Below are 20,876 nucleotides of genomic sequence, written 5' to 3'. Positions count from 1 at the left end.
AGAAAAATGCAGCTAGAGATTAGGAAATATCTGCAAGAAAAATATTAGAATACAACTTTCTGTACTAGTGGAATTTGGTCAATTCTTTCCGGAATTACAATATTACCATTAGCGCTGATCTACATTTCCTATCTGTATGTATAGACTGAAAGAAAACAAACATTTCCCCTTATAGAAGGGACAGTTCATGCGAGTTCATCTCTAATAACTACACCATGTTTTATTTCCGCTCATTCTCCGCAGACCCTGTGACTCAATCTAGTGCAGTCAATTGCTTTGAATATTAGGAAGTTATTTTAGGAAGCCAAAACCACATTCGACCGGAGTGCTCACATATATCCATATGTCTATAATGAATATGTATGCCATGTGTGATCTATGGCATTATAGACATTGAATAGTTACAGGAAGACAGAGCAAAGATTAACCCCTTAATGACTGGACCTCTTGGGCCTTAATGACCAGTTAACTCTTTATTTCACTCTTTCATTCTTTCTTTCTTTTTGTTTCGGGTCAATCAATCTATCTGATCCTATCTATCTATCTATCTATCTATCTATCTATCTGATCTATTAATTTTGATCTATTATCTGCTAATCTATGCATCTATCTATACATCCATCTATCAATACCAGATTTATCTGCATATAAAGAAGAAAGAGGGTTTGTGTTTATTTCCCCTTACTTTTCATGACCCTTAGGTGAATGTCCTTATCCCATAATTTACTGACAATGGGGAGAGGACATCGGAATAGTTTACCAGTAGCAAAATGAATTGACCAACCAGATCTGGACTTTGTCTCTCAATAGGGTCCCCAGCAGCCACATGGTCTGTCTTTATTGTATGTACCCCCATCTATCTAATCTATCCTAGAACAAACTCTATCTTATACAGTTAACTCACCACTATGTACTCAAATTTACGGCAGCCTAAGGCAATAGGCTTTTCACATCTCCAGTAACTGAATGGGATTTAATACATACAAGTTAACTTGTGGGAAAACCAATTTCAATCACGAGAGACTTTCTCCTCCCCCCCCCCCCTTCTTTCTTACATGTTAAATATTTGTACTAAAGAGCATCCCACTCAAGGGAATGAGAAATGAAAATAGTGAATAAGCAATAAAACGTCTATGCTACTCGGATAAATGGAAAAATAAAAATCTGCACTGAAGAAATATCTCAGCTCGGCAAGATTACTTTATACAGAAAAGAGCAAAATTAACTTGAATATATTGGTTTAAAAAGATAAATGCCTATCCACTCTTAGGATTCTGAAGAAATGAAAAATAATGTTCTTTCAGTACAAATTTTCTGGCTGTATTTTTTGGGGGGTGAGAGAAGGATGAGGATTTAAAAAGCATTACAGAAACAAAGCAATTTTGTGAAATGAGATCAATGTTATATAGTGTCATTTAAATGAAAACAAATCATGTATTAGCCATTGTCCTGGAAGTTGTTTGAAGAAGGCATTGAGAGCATGTATCTAGCTCTTTAGAGCAAAGAACAACGGTCAAGCTAAAGTGTCACCCCAATTGATACCTGAAGTGGTTATCTTTTTGCAGACAACCCCATTTAACATATTAGCTGAAGAGGAAGTAGGGGTTCAGAGCTTCAGTGCTCTCTAAGAGGTCAATATGATATAAAGCGTTTGTCGACATAAATCGTAAAAGGGAATTTGTCATCAGTGTCACCCACTCTTACCTGTTGGCACAAGCTTTTTCTGTTGGTGACTCTGGTGAAACTGGTACTTACTGTTGGGCTCGCCATGGCTCTGTCCATTTTTTATGACGTTTCGTTATGCTAATTAGCAGGCATGGTGCAAGGGGGGAGCTCTCTATGCATCAAGCCTTTATAAAGGCATATAAAGAAAACCCAGACATAACAGATATACAGAGCCACAGAAAGAAAAGTGTCATTGCCTGCCAATTTTTTTCTTTTCATTTGTCTAATGGAAAAGCACTGCATTTCAAGAAACTTGGTTATTTATGTTCTTAGGGAAATACTGTAGATTGTGAACCCTGTTGCAAAAAAAAATAAATGTGGATGGCGACAATTTCTATACAGTGCTGTGAAAAATGTAGGGACTACCTAACCAAAATAAATGCATAAAAGAATTTTGGCATAATGGTGTGGGCCTACAAGCCTTCTAAAGCAAAATGTAACTTATATTTTTCCTTTTCAATCTTGACTGGGAAGGGCACTAGAGAAGATGCTGGGCCTACCCAGTTTAGTCACATACCTCCCATAGACAGTACATATGCATGGAGAGAGACTATTATTCCAGGGAAGAATCTATATAATGAACATTTGACCAATAACAATATTAGTTTTGTTACAGTATACCCTGAACAGTTGTGGACTCCTGTGATGTTCTTCCAGAACTGTAAACTTTACAGATAATCCTTTTATTTAGACTGTATTTCAGAAACACAAAATAAAACGTTTCCAAGAGCAACACAAAAAAACTAAGAACACCACTAAAGGTCCAGTCCACTGATCCAAAACACACAGATATGTAGAAATAGTCATAAAAGCAAGGACTCAACCCATTCCCTATGAGCCCAAACTTTTCACCATTTATACTCTTTCCACTATTTTTGCACAAAATAAAGAATTCTGCACAAAATTTGCCCAAGGTCTTTAGATTTAGCAAATAATTTACACAGAATCTCCATAGTTCTTATTACATAGTACTTACTCATTAAATATCAGGTCTGGGGCAAAATACAGATATTGGCTGTTTGCATGTTTATACGATCTCCAGCTCAAGGCAAACGATGACAGGCACATCCAGGAGTACTGAATTAAAGTAATTTGGTCCTCAAGAGGCAGGTTTCTAAATCCTGAAGTAGAGGAAAAAACATACAAATCAACAAATAATAGGGAACACTGAAGAGCACCCCATAAGAAAACATACATGAATTCCTTTTTCAGATCTTGAATGACAGCTTGAATTAAAGTCCGGGGCTGCAACAGTGGGGTTCAACAATTATCTCAAATATCATGATACCGTACCTCCAACACCATGTCCTATTTGGGGGGGGGGGGTACTGAAAATCCTAGAGCCGCCCTTGAGACCCTAATCCATGTGTTGTAAAATGTTTGCTTTATATGAAAGAGGCTAAAAGTTTACACAATTGATTTGACCATAGAGTTTGTAGACGTTATCCCCTTTTGAGAATTGTAGATTAAGAAGACAACTGCTCTAGGTATAAGTAAAACAAGCAGGAGATGTTTCCGAATAGCTGGAGAGGGTCTGGTAGACCATCAGCAATTTATTAAAATGGCCTAAAACATCACATAATGGAAAAAAAAACTAAGCTAGTTCCACAACGCTCAGCAATTCCAAGCCGTAATGTTGAACGTTCTCACGTTGTGCAGGGAGAGGGGAATTGATGTTTATATAATGTTTTCCCACTTCTACCGCTGCTAAATGTGGAATATAGAGATGACTGCAGCAAACTAATAAAGCTCTTCCCTGCTAGGGTCTCACATAGCAGAGGGACACATTTCCTAAACACTTTATTATAAAACAGGAAAAGACATCTCTTTAATCTCAATGTGAGTAAAACACAACGCTCAATAGAAGTAAACCGAAGAACTTTATGAAAGTATAAAATGTGTCAAAGTAAATAATAACAAATATCCTCTGTAACTTTGTTATACAAACTTTAAAGTAACTTTGTGATATCAATTCACAGGACTGCCATCAGGGGGGGTACAACCAGTACCCCAGTAAAGGGCTTGGACCCCCAGTGAGTGACTGTCACCCACTGACCGCTGGGGGGCATCACTGTACACTGACTGACTAACTGACCATACTCTGTACAGACAGTCAGTCACACCAGAGAGGGGGACCGCCACTATCATCACGTTCCTTTTTATTATTTTTTTTCAATTACTGATGCCTGACCAGCCCATCCCAGCCCTGCCCTGGCTGTCTGCGTTTGTGGTCCGGATCGGGGGCTGGAGCAAGAGGGAGTGCCATCCGGAGGGCAGCACGCTGACACTTTGTGGCTGCAGCTGGTAAGAGACATTCCTGTGTGCGGCAATCAGTTTCCAGCAGGCCAGTGACGTTAGCCCACGTGTCCCTCCTCTCCCTGCCCGGCGCCCGCAATAGAGGAGTGGAGCAGCCAGCTACACTGCACACAGGTACTAACTCATATGGGGGCAGTGTATGTGTGTATGATGGCTGTGTGTGTATATAAGGGCAGTGTATGTGGGCAGTGAATGTGTATGGGGCTGTGTATGTGTGTATATGGGGGGCTGTGTATGTATATATGGTGTATATGTATATGGGGGCTGCGTATGTGGGGCTGTGTATGTGTATATAGTGTATATGAGGGCTGTGTATGTGTGTGGGGGGCTGTGTATGTGTGTATATGGGCTGTGTATGTGTGTATATGGGGGCTGTGTTTGTGTGTATATGGGGGCCGTGTATGTGTGTTTTGGGGGACTGTGTGTGGGGGGCTGGGTATGTGTGTATATGGGGGCTGTGTGTGTGTGTGGGGGGGGGGGTTGGGCTGTGTATGTGCGTATATGGGGGCTGTGTATGTGTGTATATGGGGGCTGTGTGTGGGGGGGCTGTGTATGGGGGGCTGTGTGTGGGGGGCTGTGTGTGTGTGTGTATGGGGCTGTGTGGGTGGGGGGGGGGCTGTGTATGTGTGTATATATGGGGGCTCTGTGTGTGGGGGGCTGTGTGTCGGAGGTTGTGTATGTGTGTATATGGGGGCAGTGTGTGTGGGGGCTGTACATGTGTGTATGGGGGTTGTGTGTGGGGGGCTGTGTATGTGTGTATATGGGGGCTGTGTATGTGTGTATATAGGGGCTGTGTATGTAGGGTTGCAACCCAGCCAGTATTTCTAATTTTCTGCAGGTAATTTAGTATGAAAAAATAATGGCCATGCAGTGGCCAGTATTTTTCAGTAATAAGAGCCCACCACAGCCAGAATAAAATTATCATAGGCCCCCGAGATGCTGAACAGGCAGCCCTGTAGCTACTTTAAATCAGTGAGCGCCAAGGACGTCCCTCGCCACTATCGGTGCAACTGAAAGTCCACTGGGCAAACAGACTGCCTGCAAGAGAAGCTGAGGTACAGGCAGCTCTCTAGATCGCCAGTGGGGAAATAAAGGAGGGGGTCAATTAAAATGCATAGTATTGTGGGGTGGGGCAAGGTATTGTTGGAGTTAATTACATCTATCAATTAAAATGGCACAGGGGGATTCAAATTGAACCCCCCCCCCATCCCTCTGTGCCATTTTAATTGACCAGAATCAGGGGGGTGTTATTTAAAATGGCACAGGAGGATCAGTAAGGGTTCTGAAGTTATCCCCCCTCTGATCCTGTGGCATTTTTTTTTATCCCCCCCCCTAATCCCTTCGTTCCATTTCAATCCCCCCCTACTGATCCCCCTGTATCATTTCAATCCCCCAATCTGATCCCCCACTGCCATTTTAATCCCCCCCCCCTGATTCCCCCATGCCATTTCAATCCCCCCCTCCGATCCCCCCCCCCGTGCCATTTCAATTCCCTTCTGATCCATCTGTGCCATTACATGATGCGAAGTGTATTGGCATGGGCGGAGCTTCCTGTGATGTCACGCATATATATGATCAATTATGCAAATTACCATGGCCGGTATTTTTGTTGGCAAAAAAGGTGGCAACCCTATGTGTATGTGTGCATAAGGGCAGTGTATCTGTGTATTGGGGGCTGAGTATGTGTATATGGGGCTGTATATATATATATATATATATATATATATATATATATATATAGGGGCTGTGTATGTGTGTGTGGGGGGATGTGTATAGGGGCTGTGCGCACATGTGTTGGTGCTGTATCTGTGTATGGGGGTACAAAGTGAGCACTATTACTATGTGAGGCAAAATTGATGTGGAGTTTGTATAGAGCTGGGGATGGTGTTTAGAAAGGAGCCTAAAATGTGTGTCCATCAGGTTCTGCAGAGACAAGTCAGAGCTGGGAAAAGTCTTCATGGAGGTCCAGGCCAGATGGAGAAGGAAAGGAAACTTGAACGACTCCGACCAGAGAAGACGTTGCCTGTGAGTCCTGTCATTGTAATCACCTATACTGTCAGCAGACGCTTTCTGGATTCTACCTCTGTATGGTCAGTGGGGGAGATTTATCAGAACCTGTAAAGAGGAAAAGTGATGCAGTTGCCCATAGCAACAATCAGAATGCTTCTATTTATTTTTCAAAGGCTTTCTATAAAATTATATAAGCCACCTGATTGGTTGTTATGGACAACTTCTCCACTTTTCCTTTCACACGATTTCATAAATCTCCCCCAGTATGTGGGAATATCCCAAAAAATTTAGGCCAGTTTTACAGTATCAGAGCTTTACAGTATAGGGTATATTTGATTATAGCAGAGTGCGGCGCAGTTACATACTTTGCAGCGCAGTGTTTTACTGCACTGCCCTCTGCTGTAATCTAATTAAAAATACATAATTAGAAAAATAAATTGGGTGGGTGGTCCCTGGGGGCAGACTTGGGGGCAGGCCACCTAGGGGGAAGGGGGCCCAGGCCTTCACCTGTGTAAGGGGCCACAAAATTTCTGATGGCAGCCCTGTCAATTCATGTTCTATTATTTTGGTTATTTTTACGTTCTGTGTCTAGAGTAAAGTATAAGCGTGAGTTCAGACATAGCAGCATGTTCTCTCCCCCCCATCAACTGCAGTCAAAGAAAAATCTGGAAGCTTCCAAAGACATCAGATAGTGGAACAATCCTGGCCAAATCTGAGGGTTTGGCTGACTCTAATGTGTATGGCCAACTCCAGGCTGGTCCTACACTCTTCTCCTACCAGCCCAGTACACATGCATGCTTGGCCGAGCATGCAAGTGTTCTTAAAGACATTTGTTTTATTCCAGCACAGCTACATCTATAGGTTTCATTTCAGTAACTTGTCATGTGATTAACAGACTGAAGCCACAAACCTTCCAGTGCTTAATGTGTCTGCACAGGATGTCAGTCCTGGGCTCTGACTTTCTGTAAACTACAGGAGGAAATCATCACCAGATCCCGCCTACTAGCTCTTAAATGCCTCTCCACCCCTCAAAGCACTATCTGCTATCTCTATGGGATCAGGATGTATAGTAGTTATACACTAGGACTCTGTTCACACATTGGCCCTGATTTTGAAAAACGTGTGAGAGAAAACATGAAAAGATTTTCCCCACAACAACCACCACAACTCACCCATAGTGTTTTTTTCTGCAGTATTTCTGTTTTTGTCATGATTTTCCCAAAATTGCGGCAAAAAGGTTTTATTTTACCATAATTGTGCAAACCACAGTAAAAAGGAGTCATTGTTACAGTGATTTTGGAAAGTGAGAGTAATACCAGCCAAAATTCTGTAAAAACTTTAGTAAACACAACCTAAAGACTTCAAATCTTCATTAAACATCCCGATTGTGATTACAGATCAAATCCCTTTAGCCTGATGACAATATTTCCTAAAAAGATGCATCAAAACTGAATATAGTGTGAACTGCCACCAACCAACTTATGAGTCTAATAAGTTTATCTGAGGGACCTCCAGCACTCCTGAAATCAGATTAGATAAACAGTTACAATGATCAAACACCCCATCTAAAGCCAGAGGAGTCATGGGAAATGAAAGCTGCATTCAAGTCATTTCAGTGATGGATTTTCAAATCAGAAATGTCTGAAAACTCATGCCAGCCACTATATAGGTATACAGGTACAGGTAAGCAGAAGGCATCTACAAGAACTTCTATATTATTCTCTAATAATAGCCTATGCTGTACTATGTAAGCAAAAAAAAAAAATATATATATATATATATATATATAAAAATCAATCCTGAAGTGCATTTTTAATAGGAAGAGGGTATTAAGCCATTGTCAGACGCCTCTGGTGGCAGCTTATCTCTCTAGAGAACAAGAGAATCAGGCATCCTGAAATCCAACAAGCCCTACATTTTTTTTATAGACACCTGCTGTCGGGAAAATCGTGGCTCCCTGAAATTGACTGTCTCAGCGACATCCATCTAATGTGTATGGACGCCTCTAAATAAGGAAAATCAATATCTCCTTATATTCCTCATAATCCACATAAATATAATGCTGGGCACATTGCATGGAATTATATTGCACATGTTTACACTATAGTACAGCTGTTTCTAGGGATCGGAAGGGATCTAGACTGGATGGAAGACAAACAACTGCACACTTGCTTCATTTACCTGGAATTACTTTTGCCCATTTCACCACTTGTATCATCTGCTTCCCAGCCAAACGGTTGAGGGTGGACAAGAGGTTTTCCGGCGTGTCTGGCGTAGCACTGTCATATCCTGCATACACTATTTCAGGTTCAATGTTTTCAAGTATCACAGCTGCTGACAAGGAAAGTCCAGGGGATACAGCAGATATAATTGGAACGATAGTTGTGTTTGTGGAAACGGATGTCTCTTTTGAGGTGGATGTGAATGTAGGTTCCTCTTTTGGACTCTGTTGAGGAGGCTGTTGATGTGGAGGTGGTGGTTGCTGGTGTTCTTCGTGGACTCCTTTTAATTTTCCTAACTTTTTTGACTTTCGAGCTGTAATAACAACAACAACATGAACATGAGATTACACGGAATAGTATATAAATATGAAATCCCATTTTCTACATGCTTTGCCCATTCAGCGAAGACCTACAGTATATAAAGGCATCTTCAGTATTTGCAATAACGTAGAGTAACCCAACCCCGTTGGCTCCGCACAGAGGTAGATATTATTAAATTGCTGAAACAACATTCTAAACAATTGGCCATTCAAATCAATACCACTTTTCACTGTACGGTTCATTCTTTCCAAATTCCAATAAGAAAAATTAGTGAGCAAAAGGATTTAGATGGTTCCGTGCATTTTGGATATTGGTTGTGGTCAGGTTCACGTTAGGTTTTTTTCTCACAAACAACTATGACATGGCCAATGTTATTAAATCAAATCAGATAGGAAGAAATAAAGTTACGTGGAGTTGAGTCGCAGCCTGAAGATTACATTTGTATGTTTGGATTACAATGAAGAACATAAAGAAATATATGAGACAATTCTTGTCACAAACTAATGAAGTACTAACAAGACTATGAATAAAGTGCCCAGAGAAGTACAATCTGGTTTCTAGCCATTTTATACAGTATATTGATTTGTGCACTCCATTTACCGTATATACTCGAGTATAAGCCGAAATTTTCAGCACTATTTTTCGTGCTGAAAACGCCCCCCTCGGCTTATACTTGAGTGAACTCTCCGCCTGTCAATCCATTTCAGTGGTCTTCAACCTGCGGAGCTCCAGATGTTTCAGAACTACAACTCCCAGCATGCCCGGACAGCCATCGGCTGTCCGGGCATGCTGGGAGTTGTAGTTTTGAAACATCTGGAGCTCCGCAGGTTGAAGACCACTGCGGCTTTCGTCATCATCCAGACCCCCCTTTAGTTTTATACTCACCTCCCCTCGGTGGGAAGGAAGGGTGAGCTGGTCCGGGCCATCTATGCTGCAGGGACCGTCCGCTGGGGAGGGTTAGTCGTCCCTGCGCATGAACGTCCCTGTGTGTCATCATCAAGGCAACGTCACTAGTCCGGGGCTGGGCCCGGAGCGGAGAAGAGGGTCTCCCGGTGAAGATGGACAGCCCCGAACGACTAACCCTCCCCACCGGACATTCCCTGCAGCATAGATGGCCTGGACCAGCTCACCCTTCCTTCCCACCAAGGGGAGGTGAGTAGAAATCTAAAGGGGGGGGGGGGAGTTGTAGTTGTAGTTTTGCAACACCTGGAGGTACGCAGGTTGAAGACCACTGATTGAAGGGATTGACAGGCGGTGATGATGAAGGGGGGGGGGGGGATGATGACAGAGTGATGATGACGGGGGTCTGGATGACGAAAGGGTGATGATGACGGGGGTCTGGATGATGACAGAGTGATGATGACAAGGTGATGATAACGGGGGTCTGGATGATGACGGGGGTCTGGATGATGACATGGGGGGATGATGTATTTCCCACCCTAGGCTTATAGTCGAGTCAATAACTTTTCCTGGGTTTTGGGGGTGAAATTAGGGGCCTCGGCTTATATTCGGGTCGGCTTATACTCGAGTATATACGGTAGGTCAATAGAACAGACACAGATATTGCTATAACAAATCTGCTTTGTTTGAGTCTAACCCAAGTATGGTGGGTCAGCAACAGTGGCCGGATAGAATCTGTAGCACAATGCTGGCACAGTGTTTGTACTCTGCAGTGTGGCACTCTTATGGTATTAATGGCTGCACTCTTCTGGCACTACTAACAGCAGAACTGATGGCACCATTTATGAAGGAACTCTCTAAGAGGGGTCTAGTGTGAACAGCACCTAGACCTCTTTAAAAAACATAAGCTACTACAAAAGCTTTACAGATTGTTAGTGCAGAATTTATACAACAATTGTGCAACAGATCAGTAGATTATATAAAGTGCAAGGGGGGTGTTTAAAATATGCTGCCATTCTGGATGGGTGCAGGGAGGTAGTAGGTCATGTGAACAACAATGTCTATATTAGAGATCGACAGCATGTGTTTTTGCCCTATCCAAATTGCTTGACTAATGTGAAGGGGGAAAATTTATTTTTTATTTTATTTTTCTGTCCAGTCAGGACATCTATTTGAGCTTACTCAATACCAAAGGAGTATAACGAAAGGAGAATGAAAATCAAAATAGGAAATCTAAGCAAATCTCTATTACTTCCTAACATCTAAACAAATCCTGTTTTACAGAATACATATTTGCTTTTCAGGCCTCTAAGTCAACCACTATTATGAATATTTCTAAAAGATGAATGAGCCCTGTAATAGCTATAAAGCATATACGCACATACATAACCTTGACAATACTGTGTCAAGGTTAGCCCTATCATGCCCTATTGTGTCCATAGGGCGGATTCAATTGATTTGCGGATTTTGGAGAAAGTACATTAGTCGTCTACCTGGTAGGCAATCACAGACAATCATGTAAAACAGCTTAGTGGCATATTTTCATTCCTTCTGTGTGAAGCGCTACGTCTGCAGTTCTTTTCTACAGCGTGATTCTAATGGATTCAAATGAGCGTTCTTTAAAACTTTACAAGAGTTAAATGCTTAGGACTAAAGAGTTTAGCACGCAGCATTTTCACTGGTCACAGAAAAAGATATTTCATGATAAACTTGTAAAAATTAACATACGCTATTAAGAAAGGTGGTGTACTATTAAAGGCTTGGTGCCTTCCACATTAGAGGAAATCAAAGCCAATGACTATCTGGAAATATGCTGCCGTGATCAGGAATATTCATGCTGCAGAGCTCTCGCTCTCTTTTACCTTTTAAGCCATTTTAAAGGCAAATCATTTTGGAAACTGCTCTGACTGCAATGTTCTTACTGTCTGTACCTGTAATTAAATAGGTCAGCGCAGCTCAACTACTATTTCCACCAGAAAGACCCCACTTCTCATCTTATTATAGGCGTACATGATAAGTACAAGTCCGACTACTGACTAAGTTTACCAATTGTAGGGACATTTCTTAATCTTATAAAGATGTAGTGCGCTTACATACTTGTGTATTAATTGTTCATTGTCTTCATGATATCTGTATTTAGTCACCTTTATCTTCTCTACTGGAGTGAGGGTCATACAGGTGCACAGTTCATTCCAGTATAGCAGAGTCCTTCAGAACGAGCCACATACCTGCTGAAGAGTACGGCGCTTGGCTTGAATGAATGGAGGGGAAATGCACATGTTTGGTTGCTACTCCATTCAATTGGGTCAGAGTAGGAGGGGATGGGACCCCCATTATGATCATCAGTGGCCATCCCAGCAGTCAGCCCCCCACCCATCAGTTGCTTATCACCTATCAGGGTGATAAGCTATAATCTTGGAAAAACTCCTTTAAAGTAATCTTAATCCTTCCAGTACTTATCAGCTGCTTTTTAATACAGAAGAAGTTCTTTTCTTTTTGAATTTCTTTTCTGTCTGACCACGGTGCTCTCTGTTGACACCTTGGTCCATGTCAGGAACTGTCCAGAGCAGGAGAGGTTTGCTATAGGGAATTTTTCCTACTCTAAACAGTTCCTGATATGGACATGCACCGTGAACAGACAGAAAAGAAAGTCAAAAATAAATTAAGTTCCTCTGTATTCTAGAGCAACTGATAAGTACTGGAAGGATTAAGATTGATAAATAGAAGTAATTTACAAATATGTTTAACTTTCTGGCACCTGTTGATTTAAAAAAATGTTTTCCACCAGAGTACCCCCTTTAAGTGCTGTCTTGCTATTAAATCTAAACAGAGAAATGTCATAATATATGCCATCCCTCCACTGTAAGCCATTTTCACTACCTTTAACCTTGTCTGAATTCAGCCAACAATTAAAATCCCATTTTCCAGATATTCCTATTTTTACTATAGAATTACTTTGTTCTGATAAAGGGGTTATCTGGGTTAAAAGTAGGGATCGACTGATTATCGGTTTGGCCGATATTATCGGCCGATATTCACGATTTTTGACGTTATCGGTATCGGCAACTGTTACGCCGAGCGCTCCGGGTCCCCGCTCCTCCCCGGAGCGCTCGCTACACTCTCTCCGCTGCAGCGCTCCGGTCAGATCCACTGACCCGGGGCGCTGCGATTCTGCTTCCAGCCGGGATGCGATTCGCGATGCGGGTAGCGCCCGCTCGCGATGCGCACCCCGGCTCCCGTACCTGACTCGCTCTCCCTCGGTCCTGTCCCGGCGCGCGCGGCCCCGCTCCCTAGGGCGCGCGCGCGCCAGGTCTTTGCGATTTAAAGGGCCACTGCGCCGCTGATTGGCGCAGTGATTCCAATTAGTGTCTTCACCTGTGCACTTCCCTATATCACCTCACTTCCCCTGCACTTCCCTGCCGGATCTTGTTGCCATTGTGCCAGTGAAAGCGTTCCTTGTATGTTCCTAGCCTGTGTTCCAGACCTCCTGCCGTTGCCCCTGACTACGATCCTTGCTGCCTGCCCCGACCTTCTGCTACGTCCGACCTTGCTTCTGTCTACTCCCTTGTACCGCGCCTATCTTCAGCAGCCAGAGAGGTTGAGCCGTTGCTAGTGGATACGACCTGGTCACTACCGCCGCAGCAAGACCATCCCGCTTTGCGGCGGGCTCTGGTGAAAACCAGTAGTGACTTAGAACCGATCCACTAGCACGGTCCACGCCAATCCCTCTCTGGCACAGAGGATCCACTACCCGCCAGCCGGCATCGTGACAGTAGATCCGGCCATGGATCCCGCTGAAGTTCCTCTGCCAGTTGTCGCTGACCTCACCACGGTGGTCGCCCAGCAGTCACAACAGATAGCGCAACAAGGCCAACAGCTGTCTCAACTGACCGTTATGCTACAACAGTTACTACCACAGCTTCAGCAGTCATCTCCTCCGCCAGCTCCTGCACCTCCTCCGCAGCGAGTGGCCGCTCCTGGGCTACGCCTATCCTTGCCGGATAAATTTGATGGGGACTCTAAGTTTTGCCGTGGCTTTCTTTCCCAATGTTCCCTGCATCTGGAGATGATGTCGGACCTGTTTCCCACTGAAAGGTCTAAGGTGGCTTTCGTAGTCAGCCTTCTGTCCGGAAAAGCCCTGTCATGGGCCACACCGCTCTGGGACCGCAATGACCCCGTCACTGCCTCTGTACACTCCTTCTTCTCGGAAATCCGAAGTGTCTTTGAGGAACCTGCCCGAGCCTCTTCTGCTGAGACTGCCCTGTTGAACCTGGTCCAGGGTAATTCTTCCGTTGGCGAGTATGCCGTACAATTCCGTACTCTTGCTTCAGAATTGTCCTGGAATAATGAGGCCCTCTGCGCGACCTTTAAAAAAGGCCTATCCAGCAACATTAAAGATGTTCTGGCCGCACGAGAAATTCCTGCTAATCTACATGAACTTATTCACCTAGCCACTCGCATTGACATGCGTTTTTCCGAAAGGCGTCAGGAGCTCCGCCAAGATATGGACTCTGTTCGCACGAGGCGTTTCTTCTCCTCGGCTCCTCTCTCCTCTGGTCCCCTGCAATCTGTTCCTGTGCCTCCCGCCGTGGAGGCTATGCAGGTCGACCGGTCTCGCCTGACACCTCAAGAGAGGACACGACGCCGCATGGAGAACCTCTGCCTGTACTGTGCTAGTACCGAACACTTCCTGAGGGATTGTCCTATCCGTCCTCCCCGCCTGGAAAGACGTACGCTGACTCCGCACAAAGGTGAGACAGTCCTTGATGTCTACTCTGCTTCTCCACGTCTTACTGTGCCTGTGCGGATGTCTGCCTCTGCCTTCTCCATCTCTACCGTGGCCTTCTTGGACTCTGGATCTGCAGGAAATTTTATTTTGGCCTCTCTCGTCAACAGGTTCAACATCCCAGTGACCAGTCTCGCCAGACCCCTTTACATCAATTGTGTAAACAATGAAAGATTGGACTGTACCATACGCTTCCGCACGGAGCCCCTTCTAATGAGCATCGGATCTCATCACGAGAGGATTGAACTTTTGGTCCTCCCCAATTGCACCTCGGAAATTCTCCTTGGACTTCCCTGGCTTCAACTTCATTCCCCAACCCTGGATTGGTCCACTGGGGAGATCAAGAGTTGGGGGCCCTCTTGTTCCAAGGACTGTCTAAGACCGGTTCCCAGTAACCCTTGCCGTGACTCTGTGGTTCCCTCAGTAACCGGTCTCCCTAAGGCCTATATGGACTTCGCGGATGTTTTCTGCAAAAAACAAGCTGAGACTCTACCTCCTCACAGGCCTTATGATTGCCCTATCGACCTCCTCCCGGGTACTACTCCACCCCGGGGCAGAATTTATCCTCTCTCTGCCCCAGAGACTCTTGCCATGTCTGAGTATGTCCAGGAAAATTTAAAAAAGGGCTTTATCCGTAAATCCTCCTCTCCTGCCGGAGCTGGATTTTTCTTTGTGTCCAAAAAAGATGGCTCCCTACGTCCTTGCATTGACTACCGCGGTCTTAATAAAATCACGGTTAAGAACCGCTACCCCCTACCCCTCATCTCTGAACTCTTTGATCGCCTCCAAGGTGCCCACATCTTTACTAAATTGGACTTAAGAGGCGCCTATAACCTCATCCGCATCAGAGAGGGGGATGAGTGGAAAACGGCGTTTAACACCAGAGATGGACACTTTGAGTATCTGGTCATGCCCTTTGGCCTGTGCAACGCCCCTGCTGTCTTCCAAGACTTTGTCAATGAAATTTTTCGTGATCTGCTATACTCCTGTGTTGTTGTATATCTGGACGATATCCTAATTTTTTCTGCCAATCTAGAAGAACACCGCCAGCATGTCCGTATGGTTCTTCAGAGACTTCGTGACAATCAACTCTATGCCAAAATTGAGAAATGTCTGTTTGAATGCCAATCTCTTCCTTTTCTAGGATATTTGGTCTCTGGCCAGGGACTACAAATGGATCCAGACAAACTCTCTGCCGTCTTAGATTGGCCACGCCCCTCCGGACTCCGTGCTATCCAACGCTTTTTGGGGTTCGCCAATTATTACAGGCAATTTATTCCACATTTTTCTACCGTTGTGGCTCCTATCGTGGCTTTAACCAAAAAAAATGCCGATCCCAAGTCGTGGCCTCCTCAAGCGGAAGACGCCTTTAAACGACTCAAGTCTGCCTTTTCTTCGGCTCCCGTGCTCTCCAGACCTGACCCTTCCAAACCCTTCCTATTGGAGGTTGATGCCTCCTCAGTGGGAGCTGGAGCTGTTCTTTTACAAAAAAATTCTTCCGGGCATGCTGTCACTTGTGGTTTTTTTTCTAGGACCTTCTCTCCGGCGGAGAGGAACTACTCCATCGGGGATCGAGAGCTTCTAGCCATTAAATTAGCACTTGAGGAATGGAGGCATCTGCTGGAGGGATCAAGATTTCCAGTTATTATTTACACCGACCACAAGAACCTCTCCTACCTCCAGTCTGCCCAACGGCTGAATCCTCGCCAGGCCCGGTGGTCTCTGTTCTTTGCCCGATTTAATTTTGAGATTCACTTTCGTCCTGCCGATAAGAACATTAGGGCCGATGCTCTCTCTCGTTCCTCGGATGCCTCAGAAGTTGAACTCTCTCCGCAACACATCATTCCACCTGACTGCCTGATCTCCACTTCTCCAGCCTCCATCAGGCAAACTCCTCCAGGAAAGACCTTTGTTTCTCCACGCCAACGCCTCGGAATCCTCAAATGGGGTCACTCCTCCCATCTCGCAGGTCATGTGGGCATCAAGAAATCTGTGCAACTCATCTCCCGCTTCTATTGGTGGCCGACTCTGGAGACGGATGTTGTGGACTTTGTGCGAGCCTGCACTATCTGTGCCCGGGATAAGACTCCTCGCCAGAAGCCCGCTGGTTTTCTTCATCCCCTGCCTGTCCCCGAACAGCCTTGGTCTCTGATTGGTATGGATTTTATTACTGATTTACCCCCTTCCCGTGGCAACACTGTTATTTGGGTGGTCGTTGATCGATTCTCCAAAATGGCACATTTCATCCCTCTTCCTGGTCTTCCTTCAGCGCCTCAGTTGGCTAAACAATTTTTTGTACACATTTTTCGTCTTCACGGATTGCCTACGCAGATCGTCTCGGATAGAGGCGTCCAATTCGTGTCTAAATTCTGGAGGGCTCTCTGTAAACAACTCAAGATTAAATTAAATTTTTCTTCTGCATATCATCCCCAGTCCAATGGACAAGTAGAAAGAATTAACCAAGTCTTGGGTGATTATTTGCGACATTTTGTTTCCTCCCGCCAGGATGACTGGGCAGATCTCCTTCCATGGGCCGAATTCTCGTATAACTTCAGAGTCTCTGAATCTTCCTCCAAATCCCCATTTTTCGTGGTGTACGGCCGTCACCCTCTTCCCCCCCTCCCTACCCCCTTGCCCTCTGGTCTGCCCGCTGTGGATGAAATTTCTCGTGACCTTTCCATTATATGGAGAGAGACCCAAAATTCTCTCCTACAGGCTTCATCACGCATGAAGAGGTTCGCGGATAAGAAAAGAAGAGCTCCTCCCGTTTTTTCCCCTAGAGACAAGGTATGGCTCTCCGCTAAATATGTCCGCTTCCGTGTCCCTAGCTACAAGTTGGGACCACGCTATCTTGGTCCTTTCAAAATTTTGTGTCAAATTAATCCTGTCTCTTACAAACTTCTTCTTCCTCCTTCTCTTCGTATCCCTAATGCCTTTCACGTCTCTCTTCTTAAACCACTCATCCTCAACCGTTTTTCTCCCAAATCTGTTCCTCCCACTCCTGTTTCCGGCTCCTCGGACATCTTCTCTGTCAAAGAGATCTTAGCCTCTAAAAAGGTCAGAGGGAAAACTTTTTTTCTAGTGGACTGGGAGGGTTGTGGTCCTGAAGAGAGATCCTGGGAACCTGAGGACAACATCCTAGATAAAAGTCTGCTCCTCAGGTTCTCAGGCCCTAAAAAGAGGGGGAGACCCAAGGGGGGGGGTACTGTTACGCCGAGCGCTCCGGGTCCCCGCTCCTCCCCGGAGCGCTCGCTACACTCTCTCCGCTGCAGCGCTCCGGTCAGATCCACTGACCCGGGGCGCTGCGATTCTGCTTCCAGCCGGGATGCGATTCGCGATGCGGGTAGCGCCCGCTCGCGATGCGCACCCCGGCTCCCGTACCTGACTCGCTCTCCCTCGGTCCTGTCCCGGCGCGCGCGGCCCCGCTCCCTAGGGCGCGCGCGCGCCGGGTCTTTGCGATTTAAAGGGCCACTGCGCCGCTGATTGGCGCAGTGATTCCAATTAGTGTCTTCACCTGTGCACTTCCCTATATCACCTCACTTCCCCTGCACTTCCCTGCCGGATCTTGTTGCCATTGTGCCAGTGAAAGCGTTCCTTGTATGTTCCTAGCCTGTGTTCCAGACCTCCTGCCGTTGCCCCTGACTACGATCCTTGCTGCCTGCCCCGACCTTCTGCTACGTCCGACCTTGCTTCTGTCTACTCCCTTGTACCGCGCCTATCTTCAGCAGCCAGAGAGGTTGAGCCGTTGCTAGTGGATACGACCTGGTCACTACCGCCGCAGCAAGACCATCCCGCTTTGCGGCGGGCTCTGGTGAAAACCAGTAGTGACTTAGAACCGATCCACTAGCACGGTCCACGCCAATCCCTCTCTGGCACAGAGGATCCACTACCCGCCAGCCGGCATCGTGACAGCAACTACCTTGCCGATAATCCGATAATGTCCCGCCCCCCGCCCCCACCGGACCGTGCACCTTCCAAAATTGCAGATTTATTAAACCCTGTGCAGAGAAAAAGCTGTGCCCATAGCGACCAATAAGATTGTTTCTTTTATTTTTAAAAAGGGCATTTTGGACATTTCTGCACATGGCGATACCACATATGTTTAAGTTCTTGTACTGTATTAGAAGAGCGACTTGCAAGGAGGTTTTTAAAGGCTTCTGGCTGCTATGTTAGTTTATCCTGAATGCGCTTTATAGTCCCAGAGAATGCACATGACATACATGTACATTATGTGTCACCAAGGAGTTAAATATCTACCCCTGAATCCCCACGGCTCCCGTTTGGCTTATCCCAGTACCCCTATGCTTCTGTCTTTTGCTTGGTCAGATCACTTAGTCAATCACTGGAGATGGGCCACCCTTGCAGGTAGGTTCTGCTCCAAGCGCTCAGATGCAGGCAGAAGCATCACAGCAGGATGAGCCAACGGGAGACCAAGGGTAGGTAAGTATAGCTTTTTTTTCCATTTCTTTTCAGCCCCAGCAATATATCATTTTTTGTAAAACACTGGAATACCTCTAATTAATCTTTACAGACATATTTACTTGTGGCTTTTCTGTCAGCTTGAAAAATGTATAGGAGAACCTTCTTTTCATTTTGCTTTTATAAACCACATCTCTGGCAATGCAATAGATTTCCTCAAACATACTGAAACTCTCTTAAATATAGAAATATTAAAATGACTGATCTCGAAGCTGTTACCTTGGTGACCAATAAGCGTGTGTAAGTTAGAATTCCATGTTGAAGGTCAGGTAAGTTGGTGCTGGTTTATGAAAAGACCTTTTGCATTGAAGAACTACCACCATGTCAGACGAGAAGCTTTGCTATAATTTCTCAATATTATTGTTTGTAAACGTAGGGCTACAATGTTGCCAAGGAACTGATTAACTATATAGACAAAGCAGATCCATCAGACTCCTACTGTGTTCATCTGCTAATGTGTAGAATGACTAAAATAACAGAAAACATTTCCATTACTATAGAAAGCTTCCCAATTACTGAAAAAGCTCAGCACTCCCACAGAAGCACATACATTTACTTATCTGTCCTCATAGGAAAATGGCCCACAAGTGCTCAAAATCATTCTTTATTTAGGTTAATATATGTTAAATGAGTCTATTTGTTCATTTAGATGTTTTCCTTCCTAACTTTCAGTAATGGAAGTATAATGGCTGCAACTAAACACAAACACAACAAAAGACTACAAAAGATCTGAACAGAAAATTAGAGGAACACTATTTTAGTTGAACACCTGCCAGACTGGAAATCGTATTGATCCCGTACCGGATAAGAATAGCCGGGGACCAAAATTCTTACAATGCTCTGGAATTTTCAATTCTATGGGCTATGTGTACCCTGGATGATAACATTGATCAGACATTAAAGGGGTTTTCCAGAAAAGAAAAAAAAACACACACACACACACACACACACACACACACACATACATACCCCTTTAAAGTGATCAACTGCTTTAGAAAACCCAATTATAAATACCCAAGTAGAGTTAATAATAGAGCGATGTCCCTCATTCTGGACAATGAGAGGCCACTGTATCCAGCTCAAGGGTTCTAATGTGTCATTTGCTCTGTAGTTCTAATGCAAAAATAAAAACCCTGTATAAATCATTGGCTTTCTCTAAATCCTATAGTCAAGCATCAAATCATTTTTAACCTGACATCAGATTTTACCATATATAAAGCATTGCCGGTTTATCATGGTAAAATCTGATGACATGTTCCCTTTAACAGTAAAAAACATAGCAATCATATTGCAAGTTCAGTATAGTGCAAATGAAGACCAAACATTAGTGGTCAAAAACAACTAGTTTGTCCACTAATTGAGGGGAAAAAAAGGCAATACGGTAAAAAGGCATTACGGTGGCTGAGTGGTTAGCACGGGTGATTGGGTTCTAGGTCCAAATCCCATCAGGACAACATCTGCAGAGGAGTTTGTATGTTCGTCCAGTGTTTGTGTGGGTTTCCCCTGAGTACTCCAGTTTCTCATACACTCCAAAACCATACTGATAGGAGAATTTAGATTGTGCGCCCCAACATGGACAGGGACTGATCAGAGTGATGTAAAAGCACAGTGGAATATGTTGGTGCAATCTAAATAAATAGTTATTCTTATTAAAACCAAAGCCCAGGGCTCACGGACACAAACCTACTGTAATCCATGTTGAATGCCTTGCCTGAGCATCACACTGCCTTTGCCAACATTTTTCCCTAGTACATCCTGGAGCCATCTTTTCCCCAGGTAGGCACCGCACACACACCTGGCTGTTCACATAATGGAAAAAAAAACCTTGATGCATCGGACCTTCCTAGTGTCCCATGGTTTAGTTCATTTCAGCAGTGGACAGGGGTCAGCATGCCCGATCTGCAGCCCTTTGGTGGGTCTGAACCAGGCAGGCTAGCCTTGGGCCCCTATGAGACTGTTGTCAATTCATCATTCCTCTTTTCTTAGACCACTTTTGGTAGGTACCAAACACAGATTTCCTGCATATCTGGAGATACCCAGTTGTCTAGCCATCATAGTTTGGCCCTTGTTAAGCCACTCAGATCCTTACAGTTGCCTATTTTTTATCTGTGTCCAAT

At 44.7% G+C, this 20,876-nt stretch overlaps 1 protein-coding gene across 2 annotated transcripts in view; it reads right to left on the bottom strand.

Moving 5' to 3' along the window:
* The window catches only part of NR3C2 (nuclear receptor subfamily 3 group C member 2), a 351,371-nt gene that overhangs the window by 44,077 nt on the left and 286,418 nt on the right, over nt 1-20,876 (bottom strand). For both annotated transcript variants that reach the window (XM_056562826.1, XM_056562827.1), the window contains exons 5-6: nt 8,233-8,586; nt 2,702-2,846 (exon numbers count right to left, since the gene is read on the bottom strand). In XM_056562826.1, coding sequence (XP_056418801.1) covers nt 2,702-2,846; nt 8,233-8,586 — 499 coding nt within the window. The remainder of the gene's footprint in view (nt 1-2,701; nt 2,847-8,232; nt 8,587-20,876) is intronic.

This window comes from Hyla sarda, chromosome 1 (genome assembly GCF_029499605.1).
Source record: "Hyla sarda isolate aHylSar1 chromosome 1, aHylSar1.hap1, whole genome shotgun sequence".
NCBI classification, from domain to species: Eukaryota; Metazoa; Chordata; class Amphibia; order Anura; family Hylidae; genus Hyla; species Hyla sarda.
The sequence above is the reverse complement of the archived record's forward strand: the minus strand, read 5'-3'. Positions and strand labels throughout refer to the sequence as shown.